The sequence below is a fragment of the Lontra canadensis genome, unplaced genomic scaffold (assembly GCF_010015895.1).
Source record: "Lontra canadensis isolate GAN:19392208 unplaced genomic scaffold, GSC_riverotter_1.0 scaffold11, whole genome shotgun sequence".
In the NCBI taxonomy this organism is placed as follows: domain Eukaryota; kingdom Metazoa; phylum Chordata; class Mammalia; order Carnivora; family Mustelidae; genus Lontra; species Lontra canadensis.
Window position 1 is genome coordinate 6,290,431 of NW_022631005.1, and position 16,391 is coordinate 6,306,821.

The following is a 16,391-nucleotide window of genomic DNA, read 5'->3' on the forward strand; positions in this document are numbered from 1 at the left end:
CCCTTGAGTCCTAATGCTTTCCAGCAATGAGTTTGCATGGTCCTAAACTTGTTTCATGCCAGTTGTCCTGTTACAGAGTATATAAAACTGTTCCTGTGTTGATAAGGTTGAATGCTGTGGAAAGAGTTGAGAGCAGCACGCCGCTGAATACAAAGTAATCAAGACTGGAGCTTTCAATGTGTACCCATCCGCTCCGCAGAGGGCTTTCACAAGGTTAAGCTCTTGATCCACTTTTAAGATTATAAAACATACATTGCTAAAATTACAAAACAAATTGTAGACATTATCTGTACAGTTTAGGGAGAATGGTCATTTGAAATGCCAATATAGAGACTCAGAAAATTTGGTGATGAGTCTATACGAAAATGCTTGGGCTGTATGTAACAACTGGTGAATAAATGTAAAGTTATACTTTATTTATTAAAATTGTACATCTATCTTTTTATGCTTCCCTGACTTGCTCATTAAAAAAAAAAGTCATAACAAGGCTGCTTCCATTACACTTAATTTTGTGTCTGCTGGTGGATATTGAAGGGGGTAAATAATGACACTTACTTGACCAGAACCTCTGATTCAGCTTCCACTAAGTCACCATCTATGTTCCAAGGGAAACTGTGTTCTGAAGCAGCTGCCTGCCGTCCATCATCCTCCTCCGGATCACATCCACTTTTATTCCTCGGACGAACTCTTACTTCTCCAACAGTGTAAGTCTCAACAAATGGAAAGTTGAACTAAATAAAACAAACACAAATAGTCACGGTGTGGGCTTTATCCCTAACTGCTCGTGCAAATTAAAAAGTTTACTGTGCTCTCTCTTGCACATAAATATCAACATGCATGAGGATATTTTTATAGCTTTGAAACTCTGCCAGGGGTCCCCAATTTCTTTGGGAGATCAAGCAAACTTGTTTTATGATCACTAGTCTGAGGTTGTATACAATATCATACCATTTTCAATTAAAGATTTTTTAATACCCAGCTGTTGACACAGAAGATTTATATAATCCACCAACTTACTAATTTGTCAATTAGTTGGGGTGATGTAAAGGAAACTAAGTTTCACACTTAGAATTTAACCGGGAAGAACCTAGCTCTAAGCTTATGAAGGTAGAAAGAGGAAGTCAGTCAAATGTGATTTTTGCAGGTTTTCCCCCACCTCAGTCCCACAGTCAAGATGGATACAAGTCACAAGACAATTGTTTGCTTGCCGACCGCTCTAAAGGGTGCAGGCTATCTTCAAGTTTGTTTTTGTTTGTCTAAGGAATCTTTAGTGGAAAAAAATATGTATTCTCATAAAAAAGAAAAGATAGCCAAATACCAGTTTAGTAGCAGAGCACAATAACCACTCACTTATTTCACTTTTTAGGTAAATGGCATGAGGTCTATTCATATGATCTACATGGGTTTTTCTCTCTTCCATGTATAAACCTCGGTGAGGTATGGAGTTCTAAAAGTTGACAGAAAACTAGTATTTTTTCCCCACACCCTTATTTTACCCAAGTAGAAACCAAGGCCCAGCAGATTTCACAGTTATACTGTATAATGCACTGGGCTACTACCATGGCATATACTGGATTTATAGGGTGGTATCAGCCATTCTAATGCAGGTACAGAATTACGGGCCCCAAGTAGCTCTCTGTGGAAGCACGGGGGCTCCCTGTGAAACTGCTTAGCAGTCACTGCCTTAGACTTCCATCTTAGCTCCAGAGCCCTGGGGACAGCCTTCATTCTGTGTGAACTTGTAAAAATAATGGGTTTTAAATGAGTCACTGCTAACTGGCTAACTAGGAGTTAAACTGCATCCCTGATAACAATGCCTAGAAGCCTTAACTCTTAGTACCTGCAAAGGTCACCCGTGTTTGGGAAGAGGGTCTTTGCAGATGTGATTGAGCTAAGATGAAGTCATCAGGTTGAGCTCTCATCCAACATGAGTGATGTCCTTATAAGAGAGGAGACGGCCACGTGATAAAAACAGTCCGCCTGCGGCACGCAGCTGGAAGCTGAGAGAGGCCACGGAGGGATGGCTGCCACCGGTAAGTCTGTTATCTTAAAGCCTCAGTTTTCGTGTGCATCCTTCACCAAATGAAGCTCCACACATGCCAGCAAATTCATTACCTATGAAGCCACATCATTAGATGGGAGGTTAGGGAGCCAAGAGCTCAGTATCTCGTGTGAGGGTGTGTCTAAGATGTGAGGAAGAGACAAGTAGTTCAAACTGTGATACACACAAATGCCATGATGGTGTAAGCAGAGAGTTAAACGAGAGAAACCAGAGGCAGCAAGCTCAGGATGTTGGGTGAGCTTCCTATCTGATGGGAGTCTTAACACACAAGGGTTAGCCTGGAGGGGAAGGGAAGAAGTTTTGGAGAAAGGAAACATTTGCGTAATATGGATATGCCTGGATATAGGGCACCATCAAGCAACTACAAAAAGTTCAGCATACTGTAATACTGATTGTAATACTGGTGTTTTGGCACTTATTTTTAAAGAAGATATAAACAACTATATTTGATTTTTTTTTAAGACATAGATGGGGTTACCCACTGAATTGTATCTCTCCCACAAAGTCGTAAGTTGACCTTATCACCCCCATACCTTAGAATGTAACCATAGTTAGGGGCGCCTGGGTGGCTCAGTGGGTTAAAGCCTCTGCCTTTGGCTCAGGTCATGATCCCAGGGTCCCGGGATCGAGCCCCGCATCGGGCTCTCTGCTCAGCAGGGAGCCTGCTTCCCTTCCTCTCTCTCTGCCTGCCTCTCTGCCTACTTGTGATCTCTGTCAAATAAAAAAAAAAAAAAAAAAAAAAAGAATGTAACCATAGTTAGAAGGTCTTTAAAGGTGTGGCTAAAATGAGGTTTGAGTTTTCCTACTTCAGCACACAGGAAAGCACCATGATCCTGTGCACACCCAGAGGAAAGACCCCGTGAAGACACAGCCAGAAGGCAGAGAGACATCTCGAAGCCACAAGAGGCCTCGGGAGAAACCAAACCTGCTAACACCATCTTGGACTTCTAATCTTCAGATATATAAAAAAATTTCTGTTAAGCCTCCACAGAGTCTGTGGTATTTGTCATGGCAGCCCTAACACACTAATAAAATGACCAAAACACAGGAAAGCTGGGGTAGGTTGGCAAGAGGTGAGGCTGTGACATAAGCAAGGGCCAGAATACAAAGGGCCATGTATTCCATGCCGAGGACATGCGATGCCATCTTGACAAAAATGAGCAGGGCACTGAAGAGTTAAGCATGAGATCATCAGCAAAGTGTTTTAGCAAAATCCTCTAAAACTAAGTGTGGAAGCCAAGACCAGAGCAAAGGAAGGTCAGGAAGAGGGTGCTATAAACTAGAAGAGATTAAGGTTCAAAATAAGGTGGAGGAGAAATTTCAGAAACATTTAGGAGGGAAACCAACAGAAGTGCTTGGTGGGTTGATTGTGAGGAATGAGGGAGGGAGAGGATTCCAGAGTAACTCCAGGATGCCATCCTCTGGAGGGACACATGGAAGGAGGACCTTTAGGGGAAACACAATATGGTCAGGTATGGACATGCTAGACTCAAGATGCCTATGAGTTTTCCTACTTCAGCACACAGGAAAGCACCATGATCCTGTTGATCAGCAGAGAAAAGAGAACACTAATTCGCAAATTTCGCTAATTGTGCAAAGCTCAAATAATGGTTCAAACAGGGTGGCGGTGGGGAATGAGATCCCCTAGGACAAGTATCACAAGAGGATTAGAAGTTGGCAAACAAGTTCTCAGGGAAAGCACTAACTTACTTAAGGGTCTTAAACTCCCTACCAAAAATGATGGTCAAAGTATACGTGGGAATGTAAGACAGAGGAAAAGGAGGATGGTGATAGGATAGAGTTGAAAGGAAGGGTAGTATTTTTCTATTTGACACAGTGATGGGGAAGGCAGGATGATGGTGGTTTTCATTATGCACTACAATTGTTAATATATGTGAAGATTCATTTCAACCTGGCAAAGATGGTTCCAGGACCTAGACTGGGGCTTTCCCGAGGCTGAAGTACTGTGTTTTCCTTTCTGGATACCACAGTTACTGCTAACTAGACTGTTGCTTATATAATCTTACCTTTATGTGGTCTTTATCATATTACATAATTTACATAAATTTACATTTTTGAAAATGTCACCATGAAGGAAAGAGACTACACATACACACTTATGTGTAAATATATGTCCTTTTTTAAAAAAAAAAACAAATGTATCAAATTAACATTGCTTGGAAGCAGTGACCTTGGGAATCCATCTACTTACTCATATATACCATCATGTTGAACATTTCAGAGTTTGTTAAAAAAAATAATTACAGAGCAATAGCATGGATTTCAATTTTTGGAAAGAGCTAAGTCAATCAGAGTTAGGACTAACTACTGGCCTCCTCCAGTCCCCCAACCCCCCACACACAGAGGCAATAATTTTTGCATCAAAAATAAGACATGGCTGGTAAATGGGGAAAGCAGGTTATAATATATCTTGCATAACATGATCTCACTTTTTTTTTAAAAATTGTCTTCCTATAGAGAGTTCTATTCACTCTGTCTTCGCTTTTCTTTTTATAGAAAGCATGTATTACTCGCAAACTCACAAGGATATTTTCATGTTGAAAAAAGGATGCTTACAAAAAATTACCTCAGACAATTGCCCCTTAGGCAATTCCAAAAGAGAATTTCTTAGTTATTTTGTACCTCCCTAAAATAAATACAGAGCTGCTCAGGATGAGTACCTTCAGGTTAATACCCATTGAGGTTCTCACATATGTTTAATGTGGAATGATGCAGAGGTTTATACCAAGGTAGTGATCCTGATTAGCTCTTGGAATACAGAATTTTGAGGGCTTTTTATTTTGCTTTGCTGTTTCTACTTTCTGACTTAGGAAAAAACAATAATGAACATGTACTGCTTGTGGATTAAGAAAAATAGTAACACTGCAAACAAAATGAGTAACATCTGAAAAGGCCTCCATTCCTTGGACAGTCAGTCACCGTCTTTCCCCAAACACACACACGTGAAGTTATTACTTCAGCTCACAACCTACATTATGTCTGCTTCTGTGTACTTTGAGATTCGTATTTAAGGAAAGAGGCACTGTAATTTTTATAATGCAATTTCCTAGACACTTCAGTTGCTTGCTCAATAAACACTGATCAAATAATGTAGCGGGCAGAAGAGAACTGAAACTTCATGAGGCCTGTCTACAAAAGTTTACTACAGTGTGAGCCTTGCAATGGCCACCTGCATAAGCAAGATGCCACCACCACCGCTGGATTTATGCTCCTCCTCCCATGTACTCTATCCAGCTGCATCCAGGTACAGTTCTGTACCTATAGGGAGTGAGACCACAGGGCTTTACAAGCATACCCATGTAGTTCAAGACTCATCATTTCAGAAATTCACATATTTCTGGATCAGTTTCCTAAAAACTGGGTCAAAATCTCTGCCAAAAGAATGTGGCTTATAATAGTTATTGCTTCTCTTTAAAACAAATCCCTTAAGGGGAAATACAATTTTATCTGTCTCCCAAAACGCAACCACATGTTCTCGTTCTGAATAGAATACTGACTGTATAAAAGTGGTGTGTTTTTAAATATAGGTCTGCAAATCTATTTCAATTAAGTGAAGGGAGACTGATCTGTACATAAATGGCAGGAGAATCTGAAGATCATAACTTCAGAGAGTCTGCTGCTATAACACTGAGAAGGCTAAACATCTCAGACTTCACTACTTTTATTCTGAAGAACAGCCAAGTATATAATTTTATCTTTAATTTACTTCACATTTCAATATAATACTACATTTTCTACTTTCTCTTTGCAAGCACACACGCACACACACAAATGTATGTATCCTCCAAAGGATAGCTCAAAAAGGACCAATCTATGTTAATACAATAGATACTCTTCAAAATTTGGAGGAACCACAAACTGAAAGAAAAAAAGATTAATATATTAAGAGAATAATGCCTTCTTATGATGCAGGATTTGATGTCAACTCTTGCAGCATCTCTCTTTCCAGGACTAACAGTTTTGCACACAAGTAATAAAAATAATTTACTCTACCTGATTTTTAACACTGGCGTATCTTTTTAGATGTTTTATAAATTCTGGTCGAGAAGTGTTTCGTACAACGATGAGAGCCATGCTTCCATTATTTAATCTGGAATTAAATATTTGTATTTGACATTGAGAAGTTTATGAAGTGATTGCAACAGAAATTACTCTATCATTCCTTCTAACAAATATCACGCTTACTAGAAGTTTTAGGCCAGAGAGATTAGTCGTCACATTACATTTACCTAAATTCTTAAATCTTATCTTGCCGTTGTTATTTTTTAAACAGCACAGCCCTTCGAATTAGTTTTTTATTAACTGACTGATTGCCTTCTCTGTAAGTTCGTTAGGGGCTTTTTTAGAAAATGAACGATCATGCATCCTATATACCTAGCAAGACATCATTTAAAATCCAATGTATTTACTTAGGGATTCAAAATGTGAAATCATGTGTGTTTTTAAAAGAGGTAAAATAGAAAATAAATACAAATGGTATAACAAATTGCTCAACACTTTCTAAAACCTACAGTGTGATATTTAAATATTTACTTATGGGCAGGTCGAAGTGACATAGAAAAATAAATCAAAGGGGCCCACAGATGGATAAAAGGGACAAATGTTGCCACACATGTGCAGTTAAATGACTGAGCATTTTAATCTTGCATAACAGTTCAGTTTAATATAAGAGACTGCAAATTTAGAGATGTGATTTAGTGCCAAAAAAGCCACTCACAAATGCATTTAGCTTTAGAAGGCAGTTTGCAGAAATATGTGCAAATGATTTCTAGCTTGATTTCAAGGCAAATATAAAGTTATTCCAAGAATAACAACAACATGAAAAAGAGCTCTTTAAATCTTATGGAAACTCAGGTTAGAGTTTGCAAGGGACCTTGGAGATTATCCATTCATTCACTCAGTTTATACAGATGGAAAAGAAGACCCCAAGTTTAAGTGATTTGATCAAAGGCACACCAGGAAAAACAAAATGATCACTGGTACCAGATCTCTTAGTTGCCAGGGTCCAATGTTCATTTTACTTAACATGCCAACACATTCAGAGTACTGTCTTGTGTTTTTATTCTTCAAAAATTGCTTAATTTTTCATAAACATGAAAAGCACTTTGTGTGTCTCTTTTTCATTACTTAGTCATTGAAACACGCTCTATGTGACTTCACTATTCTAAATGTTTTATATATATTATGCATTTAATCTTAGGATACTGAAAACAACACTAATTTCTATCAGCAATTTTCACTGAGGTATTTTGAATTAAGTTATACTTTATTGGGGGGGAGGAATAAAGTGGGAATTTGAATCTCCTGTGCAATGATCCTGAATCATTCTGAAGATAAATCTCTGAATACCTCTGGTCAACCAAGGCGTGGTAGAACGGTTTAAAAAAAAAAAAAAAAAAAAGGCGGGGGAGTGTTTAGTTACAGTCCAAAAGGAAATCTCTAACTAGTCATCCTCTGAAAATTTAATCAATACTGATTAAGCCTCGTGAGAATAAGCAATGGAATTCCAGGCAAGTTAAAAACTGTATGGAGCAGCACTGAGAGAGGCATGAATCCACTCCCAGAAGAGCAGACCACCTCTCATGAAGCTCCTTGAGCAAACATGAGAGTCAGAGATGAAGTAGGATTAGACAAGTATTGTCTCCAGTCCTGTAGAACATTGCTCCTTTAGTCAGCTAGCTGGTTTCACTTTTAGCGAGGGAAACTATACTAGGCAGGAACACATCTATCTAGGATTTCTGACGGTATAGGCAGGAAACAATTAAGCTACAATTTCTAAATCACACAAGCTTCAAAATAACTCCCTTCCAGTTACTAAAGATAGAGAGGACCCTGGTGTCTAGATTATTAATATCAAAGTGCATAGTTTTTCTTCTTCTCTAACTTTGGATATTTCTCTATCACCTTCATATCAACTGCCGAGGAAAAAATTGTACATCAATCCCTCTTGCTAGCTGTTAATCATTCTGGTTAAATATTTTGCAGGGAAGACAAAACTGATCATTGAAATCATGTTATAAATTGCCACAGCACAGAAGCCATTCTTTTATTCTACATCCAGGGAAAGTCTAGATTTGACTATATTATGCAATATTCATGATCCTTCCATGCTCTCTATGGGAGTGGGAGAGAAAGATTTTCAGATGAATAATAGACACCTGCTTGAAAAGAATGTGTAAGAGATGGTTTATATTTTTGTGGATAAAATGATATATAAAATGTCTCAAGAAAATGTGGGCAGCAGATTCGTATGTACCACTATTCATACTAAATATAAATAAGTGAAATTCAGCTTCCTTTGACCAAGGTATCAAATATACCCACAGACAAGCTATTCATGCTGAAGATATTTATGTCTGTTCTACAGTTTGAAAGTAGAGACGTTCATAAGAAATACAAGAAATGTAATGTTTTCAATGACCAGTAAATAAACACAAATAAAGCAGCAAAGTAGGCATAAAATGATATAATAAAATTATGTTAAGAAATATTTTAGCCTCAGTAACATAAATAAATCAGTGATCATCTAGTCTTTCCAGTTTAACAGTTGGTCTCAGCCTACTCTGAGGCAAAGTCCCTTAGAATCTCTCCTATTATCACAGTCCAAAAGAGACTACCTGTTGATAATATTCTAGCCAGCCAAAAGTTAACAAGGTATTCTAAAAGAGAGAAAAAAAAAAAAAAACCCTGGTTTATAGAAAAGTATGAGTGATTCAATAAAAATGCTTACTAACCTGGTAGTAGGTGCCAAGCCTCTAGGTGCCACCGAACACAGGCAAGGGATTGCCATAATGCTGACATTCAAGAACTGACCCTGGATGGTCTGCCACTGATCACTACTGTCTAAAGGCAATGGAAGTGATTGGTTACTTGCCCTCACCAGAGCAAAATGTCAACAGGGTCTGGCTCAGTTCTAAGGAGGTACTTTTAAGCTTACCAGATTTGGGAGATCCTTCTGCCTTCCTAAAAGTAAGAAAACAAAACAAAACAAAAGAAAAACCACATCACACAAAAAATAATGTCTATTCTATTGAGAAACTTCAAGAAACTAATTTGTTAAATATTTTCTTAGATTAGATCAAGTAAAAATATGTGAGTATATTCCATTACTGCATTATACTGTGCTGATTCATTTAAAGGTGGTGTCATAACCACCATCACAATGATGATTTTGCTTTTCTTTTAAAGACTAGAACATTTGCTTTGTGTGGCTTTGAGTAATGTTTGTGTTCCACACTAGACTGAAATTCTCCTGAGGGCAAAATCCATGGGTTTTGTTTGTTTTCTGGCTTACTGTTGTATCCAAAGTGCCTGGTATGTAACATTCAATAAACAGGATGTTGAACAAATGAGTGAATGATTGGATGGATGGATGGATGGATGGATGGATGGATGGAAGGAATCATTGTTTCTGAAGACAGAAGTCAAAAGTACATGGCCGTCTAGAATTACACTACTCTATATTCTTTGCTAATATTTTAGAAAAACAACCAAAGATCACAAGACTAAAAAATTGTGTATATCAAACTATTTCATGCTTTAAAGAAAGATATGGATGTTTATAGTACTTTGAGCTCTTTACCTACCATTCTTGTAAATCATGAGAGCCGATACATGGTAAAAAGAATATTTCACAGTCTTCAGGCCTAAAATACAATAAAATTTGCTATTAACACTCATGTACTCTAAGATACAAAAGTTTTGGTTTAAGGAAAAAAAAAAAAAAAAAGCTTACTTGAGTTTTGCCAGTGCCTTCATGATCGCAAAATCCCTTCGTTGGTTGGGTGACATCCATCGATTTTTTTCTGCAAGGGCCAAAGCTCTTCCACCAAAGCCAAACATGGCAGAGAACCCAAAGCGAAGAAGCTTGCCAGTGGTGCTAAAAGTGCAGACATCAACTGGTTGTATGTGCCCTTGAATATCATGTTGGATATTAGTCAAGCAGTGAGAGGGGTAGGGCAAGTTGTCAAAATGGCAAACACAGAACAGCCTATTTATTTATTTATAGAAGATCTCAAGCAATTTCCTACCAGGATAAATATCCTTGCTTTCTCTTCATCTCCCTTGACCTATAACTACTACAACTGCCATTTGTAAATTTTTCAGGTACTAAGGGAGAAACACAAAGTAGTAAATACTACAACTTGTTATTTCATGTAAAACATGGTTAAAGAAGTCAAGTTGAAGTACACGGGCAAACTAAACTTAGATTTAACAGTAGTTTTGCATTGCACCTGAGTTTACAGACCTTCCATTAATTGGAATAACAATTCTAGAGTAGCTGTGCAGTGAATTGTCTTTTTGTGTTTTTCTTTTAATAACGTCATCCCAGCCCTACCATCTAGGGGTAGCCCAACAACAGTATCTGATATACTTCAAAAGGATGCATGGGTTTTCTTAATCTGATTGTAAAATTGTGATTTTGACCACAATGATGATGTTTTTTTCTCAAAAGATTATAGTAAAGCTTCATTTTCTATTCTTTATAGTGCCTGTGCTCTGAAAAGGGAGGCAGTCCAAATGGTGAAGCTTCGCCCTAACTGACTTTTGGTTTTCAGTAAAACAAGTCTCTGCTTTGAGGGACAAAGAATTTGTCCTTCCTTAGATGTGTCTGACAGAAATAAAAGAGTCATAAATAAATATAAAAACTTCCTTGTAAGAAAGTCAACTTCCTTCTAAAACAGGAACTTCTTTGAAAGAATTCTTACCCATTATAATGTGCAAAGTTGCAGTTACCACATGAGGGATTCCATGAAGAGAATGTGCGAGTACGTTAGTAGAGCCTGCCAAATCAATTCAAAACATGTATAATCAATGTAGTGTATGTTTTCATTTATGCACTTGCTCTTACTTTACACAGAGATGACTATGTAATGTTAAAATGAAAACTTAATGGAAGCTTATAAGTGTTCATTCACAGACTCACATCAAATAGTCACCAAATTTTTGTTTAGCCTTTAAACAACTTAAAATTAGTAAATAGTTTATAGTATCTACTTGCTCACTGCTTTTTCCATCATTAATGTCTATTTTCTACCAAAATGTACTAGATATGTCAAAGTCTACTCCAACTTCAATGAGTGGGCTTCTAACTTCTATCACAAAATGAGCACCAACAGCATTAAGGCTGTCCCTGGAGAGCAGAAACAAATGCATAAATACATAAATAAAAATCTAAATAGTAACGAAGAAAAAAATCTCAAATCACTGTAAAGTATTAGACAATTTTTAAATACTTTTAATGAATCTTAGAGAGAAGCTTTCATCCAAGATGGGATTTTCCTCTTATAGAACAAATGGTATCCTCGATGAAGAAAATATTTAATTTCTTGGTATCTACCACTATAAAAGTCTGTTTTGAGACATTATAGGTTTCTTATTTTCATAATCATTAGGATAATATATGATCCACATGGATTTTTGCCACCACCCTGCAGAAGAAAAGAATTCTCTCAAGTCAGGCTTCTATAACATTTTTGTGTCTCTGAGATCTTGGGGTAAAAGCCTTTTTTTGAAGACAAAAATTTCAACTGGCCCCTGCCATTCCCAGGAGGTTAAAAGGATTTAAAATTAAGAGGCTACAAGTTTTCTTGAATTACAGATTATAAGAAAGAAATGGCAGTAACAGCCAGGAGCTATGAAAGCGTGAAGGTTAGCCCCTGGATTTGTTAGCTGGGAACACTCCTGTGTGGTCATACATGACCTCTTTGTTTTGTATCACTTGAACTGATGTGCTCTAGGGTTGTCAAGTTGAAGAAGCTGAGGCAACTCAGGCATTTTCAACCAAGGCCGTCATTAAAATAATCGTCGTAAGGGACTTATCTAATATTAATGACTTCCAGACCTCTAGTAATACCAATTCAAAGAAAAGTCCATCTCAACCCTAATTAATAAACCTGTTCCAACTGATTCATCAAAGGGCAAATGATACTCTGACCTTTGTTACTCAGAATATGGCCCACTTTCCAGCCACAATACTCTGGTGCTTAGGACAATAAATGGGTGTTTATTAAAATGGTGACTCTGGGGTCCCACTCCAGACCTACTGAATCAGAGTCTGCATTTGATAAGATCCTCAGGTTTTGTGCCTGAACAGTAATGTGAAGAGGCACTCATCTAGAATTGTATGGTCTAGTGACCAGGAGCATCAACATCATCTGGGAGCTTGTTAAAAAGGCAAATTTCTGGGTCCCACCTCCAACCACTGGAAACAGAAGGTCTGGAAGTAAGGCCCCAGGTGTCCATGCTTTAGCAAGTTCTCAAGGTGACTCATAGGCATCCTAAGTTTTAAGAACAACGGGTCCAGAAACCTGTTACTCAGTGGATCTTTACCCAGGAGTCAATTACCTAAGCCTTTCCAATTATCCTTTGACCATCTAACAGTTTACCCTCTGGTCATCTAATTGCTAATTAATCTGGAATGGGTGGGAGGGAAGAAAGGAAACAAATCAACCTATTTTGCTTCCCAATCAGATTTATGGTAAAGGTTTTGGAGGAGGCCACATAATTAGAGTGAGATATTTAGGATTATCAATGGATTACAGTACTCCATGAAACACATTCCCTCCATTATCATGGTTAATTAGGAATAGACCATAAAAGCATTCCTCTAGAAGGGCTATTAAAGAACATAATGTAATGTTGTCATGTGCAATAGAGAATGACACATATCATGACTCAAGAAAATAAAGACCATTAATTCCCTATGAGTTTGAAGTATGCTAAGCATGTCCAAACACAACTCTTTTTAGATTGCTCAAGATCGCTTTTTTAAATTTTTACGTCTCAGGCTTTGCACCTTGACAACTTGTTCTTAAATCCATAGAATTTGCAAAGAGGCATGACCAGAAATTATTTTAGTCATCTTCTACTCTGATTAACCCATTCCTTAGTCCTGAAGAACAGTTTTTTACGCACTGAATTAAAAAGGAAAGTTTGTGAGGAAAGTGCTTATAAAGTGGTAATACTATAGATTGCTCAGTATTTTTGTTTGGATAATCTAAAAGACAGAGTACAATTTCCAAAAACAAAATGTGATCCGTCTGTAAAGACGTCTACATGCCAAAAGAACATGTTGTTCACATAAATAACAACTATGTAATTTTAGCATTCTCACAAAAGCTATAAATGTTCTACCTCAAGGTAAACATTTTAATTAGTCTGAAAAGTTATTTTTCTTAACAGCTACCAGCAATTTTGCTCACCACCACCTCCCCAGACCTACTAAAATGTGCCAGATACAAAGAGGGTAAGGACAGAAGTAGCAGTTCATGTAAAGCATGAGTGATGGAAGTACCAGACAGAAACTATGGAGGCAAAAAGAAACAAGGAAAAAAATTGTCCTTGGAAGTGCAAGCACTTCTGCAGAACAATTAACTTAATTAACCAGACACCATGAATATTCATAAGGCCGTTAATGTCTCCCACATCCAAACAGATAAATGTGATGTAATGACTTCCTAGTCAAGCATATCTAAAATTCTCATGAAAACTGCACCTACACTTTGGTTCTTTGCCTGAAATACCATAGAAATTAACAGTCCCTTGGCAATATTTTATTCTCCTCAAATTAATTGGAAAGCATGAATTTATTTATGTGAACGCTATAGGAATATATGGTTTGCCATCAGTATGTGGATTGAGCCTTGTTTTACAACAACTGGATTGCTTTTTTATTTTTATGTCCTCTCTGGCTTTTTCCTCTATCCTTCCCCCACCCGTTTAATCAGAATCTCTCTGTATAGTTCCTTAGCACCAGTTCCCATGGCAACAAACACCATTGCTAATGGCCAGCAGTTCAAATACAGGCTTCCCCACATCTGATCCATTTGAGTCTGACCATAATTCAGTGGCTTAGTCTGTTGGCTCAGTGGAGTAATTTACTAAACACTCTCCCTCTGGGTGTCTCTCTCCAGGAGGCAAATGGCTTCAAAGGCAGACTGTCTTCTGTGTGCAGCCTGGAAACTTCCTGCCCCGCTCTTGTTCCCATTCTCCATCAAAGCCCTGATGGGGCATTGGGTCCTCCTATTAGTACATCCCGCACATGACTTCCCCCTCTTTATGGAATCCATAAGCTGGAACTCCTATACCATGACCACAATTTTGGCAACAGGCTGTATTTTCTAAGCAAAGTGCATTCAAATGGCATATTAAGAAGATAAGCATAACCACTAGTTTTTCTAGCTAACTATTCACTTTAGGTCAAATGCCTACCTGTGGGGATAACAATTTTACTTTTGATACACAACAGTTAATAAGTGACCTCTAATGTGAGTGTATATACTACTGAAGAGGAAATGACCTAAGCACATCCACTTGGCTTGGAAGGAAATGCTGAAAAACTCCACCATTACAAACAGAGACACTAAAATGATGCGAAAAGGTGAAGATGACTGGTTCCTCTTGGCCACATTTTTTCCCCTCCCAGGTGAGGTTATTTTCTTCTCTTCTGCTTAAAGATCATCAAAGGTTTTCTCTATATGCTTTATAATTATCAGGATATATCCAAATGTATGTTTCCTTTTAAATTCTTCTGGTTTTTTAAAAAGACTTCACGGTCTAAAAGAGCATTTGTGTATCTTTTGTTTTCTGTCCACGAACAATACTAAATATACTGAAATCCATACTAAATGAATGTGGTTATCAAATGGATAGAATGTTGAATTTTTTAACCAGTCACATTATTTCCTATTTTCATAGGAAATGGTCATTGTTTCTACTTTTCTTGTAGAGGGAATACTGTGTGAGGTTTTCCAAAAGAAAAGAAAAGAAATAATCACTTTCCATCACTACTGTTTAAATAATTTGGGAGGAGTGGCTGGCATAATGTAATAAACTTGTGAAAGGTATTTTCCTCTCTTCTGGAAGCCAGGGCTACTCTAGCTGTTCTCCGGGGCTCCCACAGCTTTCCCCTCCCCTCCCCTACTCACAAGTTCTCCCAGAAAGCCTCCCAGCAGGGTGTTCCCTTGCTCTCAAACTCCCATTGTTTCCTACTGTTTATCAAATACAATTCAGACCCCTCCCTGTGGAGTCCCCCGGAGCCACCCTGCTTTGGGACAATTCTGATCCCGTCATCACCCAACAAATGACCTGTTTTCTATTTCCTCATGCTCTTGGATTTCGCTGTGGCATTGATTATTTTTGCAATGGAGAAAATAACTCATCCTCATCAGGCCAGATCCTACCCATTTTAGGCCTAATTCAAGTGCACACGCTCTATTAATGTCTTCTTTACGTTCATTCACTTAATAAATGTTATTGAACGTTCACTGTGTCACATTCTATTCTAGCTGCTGGCAATACAGCAGTGAGAATGAATCTTTCTGGCATTCTCAACTCCGGGTTATCTCTTTATACTCCGATAATGGGAGTTACAACATTTTACCTCATAGGACATTGTAAGCAGCTTGACTAAAGTGGCCTTGTGAAATTTCATACCTGGGGCTGTGCGATCACTAGACCTTTATAGGGGAAGCCAGAATAATAACTATCCCATTTGTCAATTGTTTAACTATGTATTAAATCCTCCACATATACCATCTAATACTACAATAACCTTATACTGAGGTGAATATATATAAATGGGTATCTTTTTTACAGATTAGAAAAACGAGGCTCAAAGAAATTAAATAACTTGTCCAAAGTCTCACATTTGCTAGTGGAGATGCCAAACTTGGGTCTTTCAGATTCAAAGTCTGCATTTAACTCTGTGTTTACATTGCCTAGGATAGGAAGTGAAACAGAATGGCATTAAAAGTATAGATTGCTCTAGGCAGTATAGACATTTTAACAATGTTTATTCTTCCAATCCAAGAGCATGGAATGGTCTTCCATCTTTTTGTGTCTTCTTCAATTTCTTTCATGAGTGTTCTGTAGTTCCTCGAGTACAGATCCTTTAACTCTTTGGTTAGGTTTATTCCCAGGTATCTCATGGTTCTTGGTGCTATAGTAAATGGAATCGATTCTCTAATTTGCATTTCTGTATTTTTATTGTTAGTGTATAAGAAAGCCACTGATTTCTGTACATTGATTTTGTATCCTGCCATGTTACTGAATTGCTGTATCACCTTACACCAGTTAGAATGGCCAAAATTTGCAAGACAGGAAACATGTGTTGGAGGGGATGTGGAGAAAGGGGAACCCTCTTAACACTGTTGGTGGGAATGCAAGTTGGTGCAGCCTCTTTGGAGAACAGTGTGGAGATTCCTCAAGAAATTAAAAATAGAGCTTCCCTATGACCCTGCAATTGCACGACTGGGTATTTACCCCAAAGATACAGATGTACTGAAAAGAAGGGCCATCTGTACCC

General features: G+C 37.9%; 1 protein-coding gene across 2 annotated transcripts in view; it reads right to left on the reverse strand.

The window, feature by feature from the left end:
- The window catches only part of CERKL (ceramide kinase like), a 122,298-nt gene that overhangs the window by 478 nt on the left and 105,429 nt on the right, over window positions 1–16,391 (reverse strand). The window contains exons 6-12 of one of the 2 annotated variants that reach the window (XM_032856053.1): window positions 10,792–10,866; window positions 9,819–9,996; window positions 9,670–9,729; window positions 9,021–9,046; window positions 8,818–8,926; window positions 6,077–6,173; window positions 556–731 (exon numbers count right to left, since the gene is read on the reverse strand). In XM_032856053.1, coding sequence (XP_032711944.1) covers window positions 556–731; window positions 6,077–6,173; window positions 8,818–8,926; window positions 9,021–9,046; window positions 9,670–9,729; window positions 9,819–9,996; window positions 10,792–10,866 — 721 coding nt within the window. Of the gene's footprint in view, window positions 1–496; window positions 732–6,076; window positions 6,174–8,817; window positions 8,927–9,020; window positions 9,047–9,669; window positions 9,730–9,818; window positions 9,997–10,791; window positions 10,867–16,391 lie in introns of those variants that run through there. The other variant, XM_032856052.1, reaches the window with a different exon arrangement.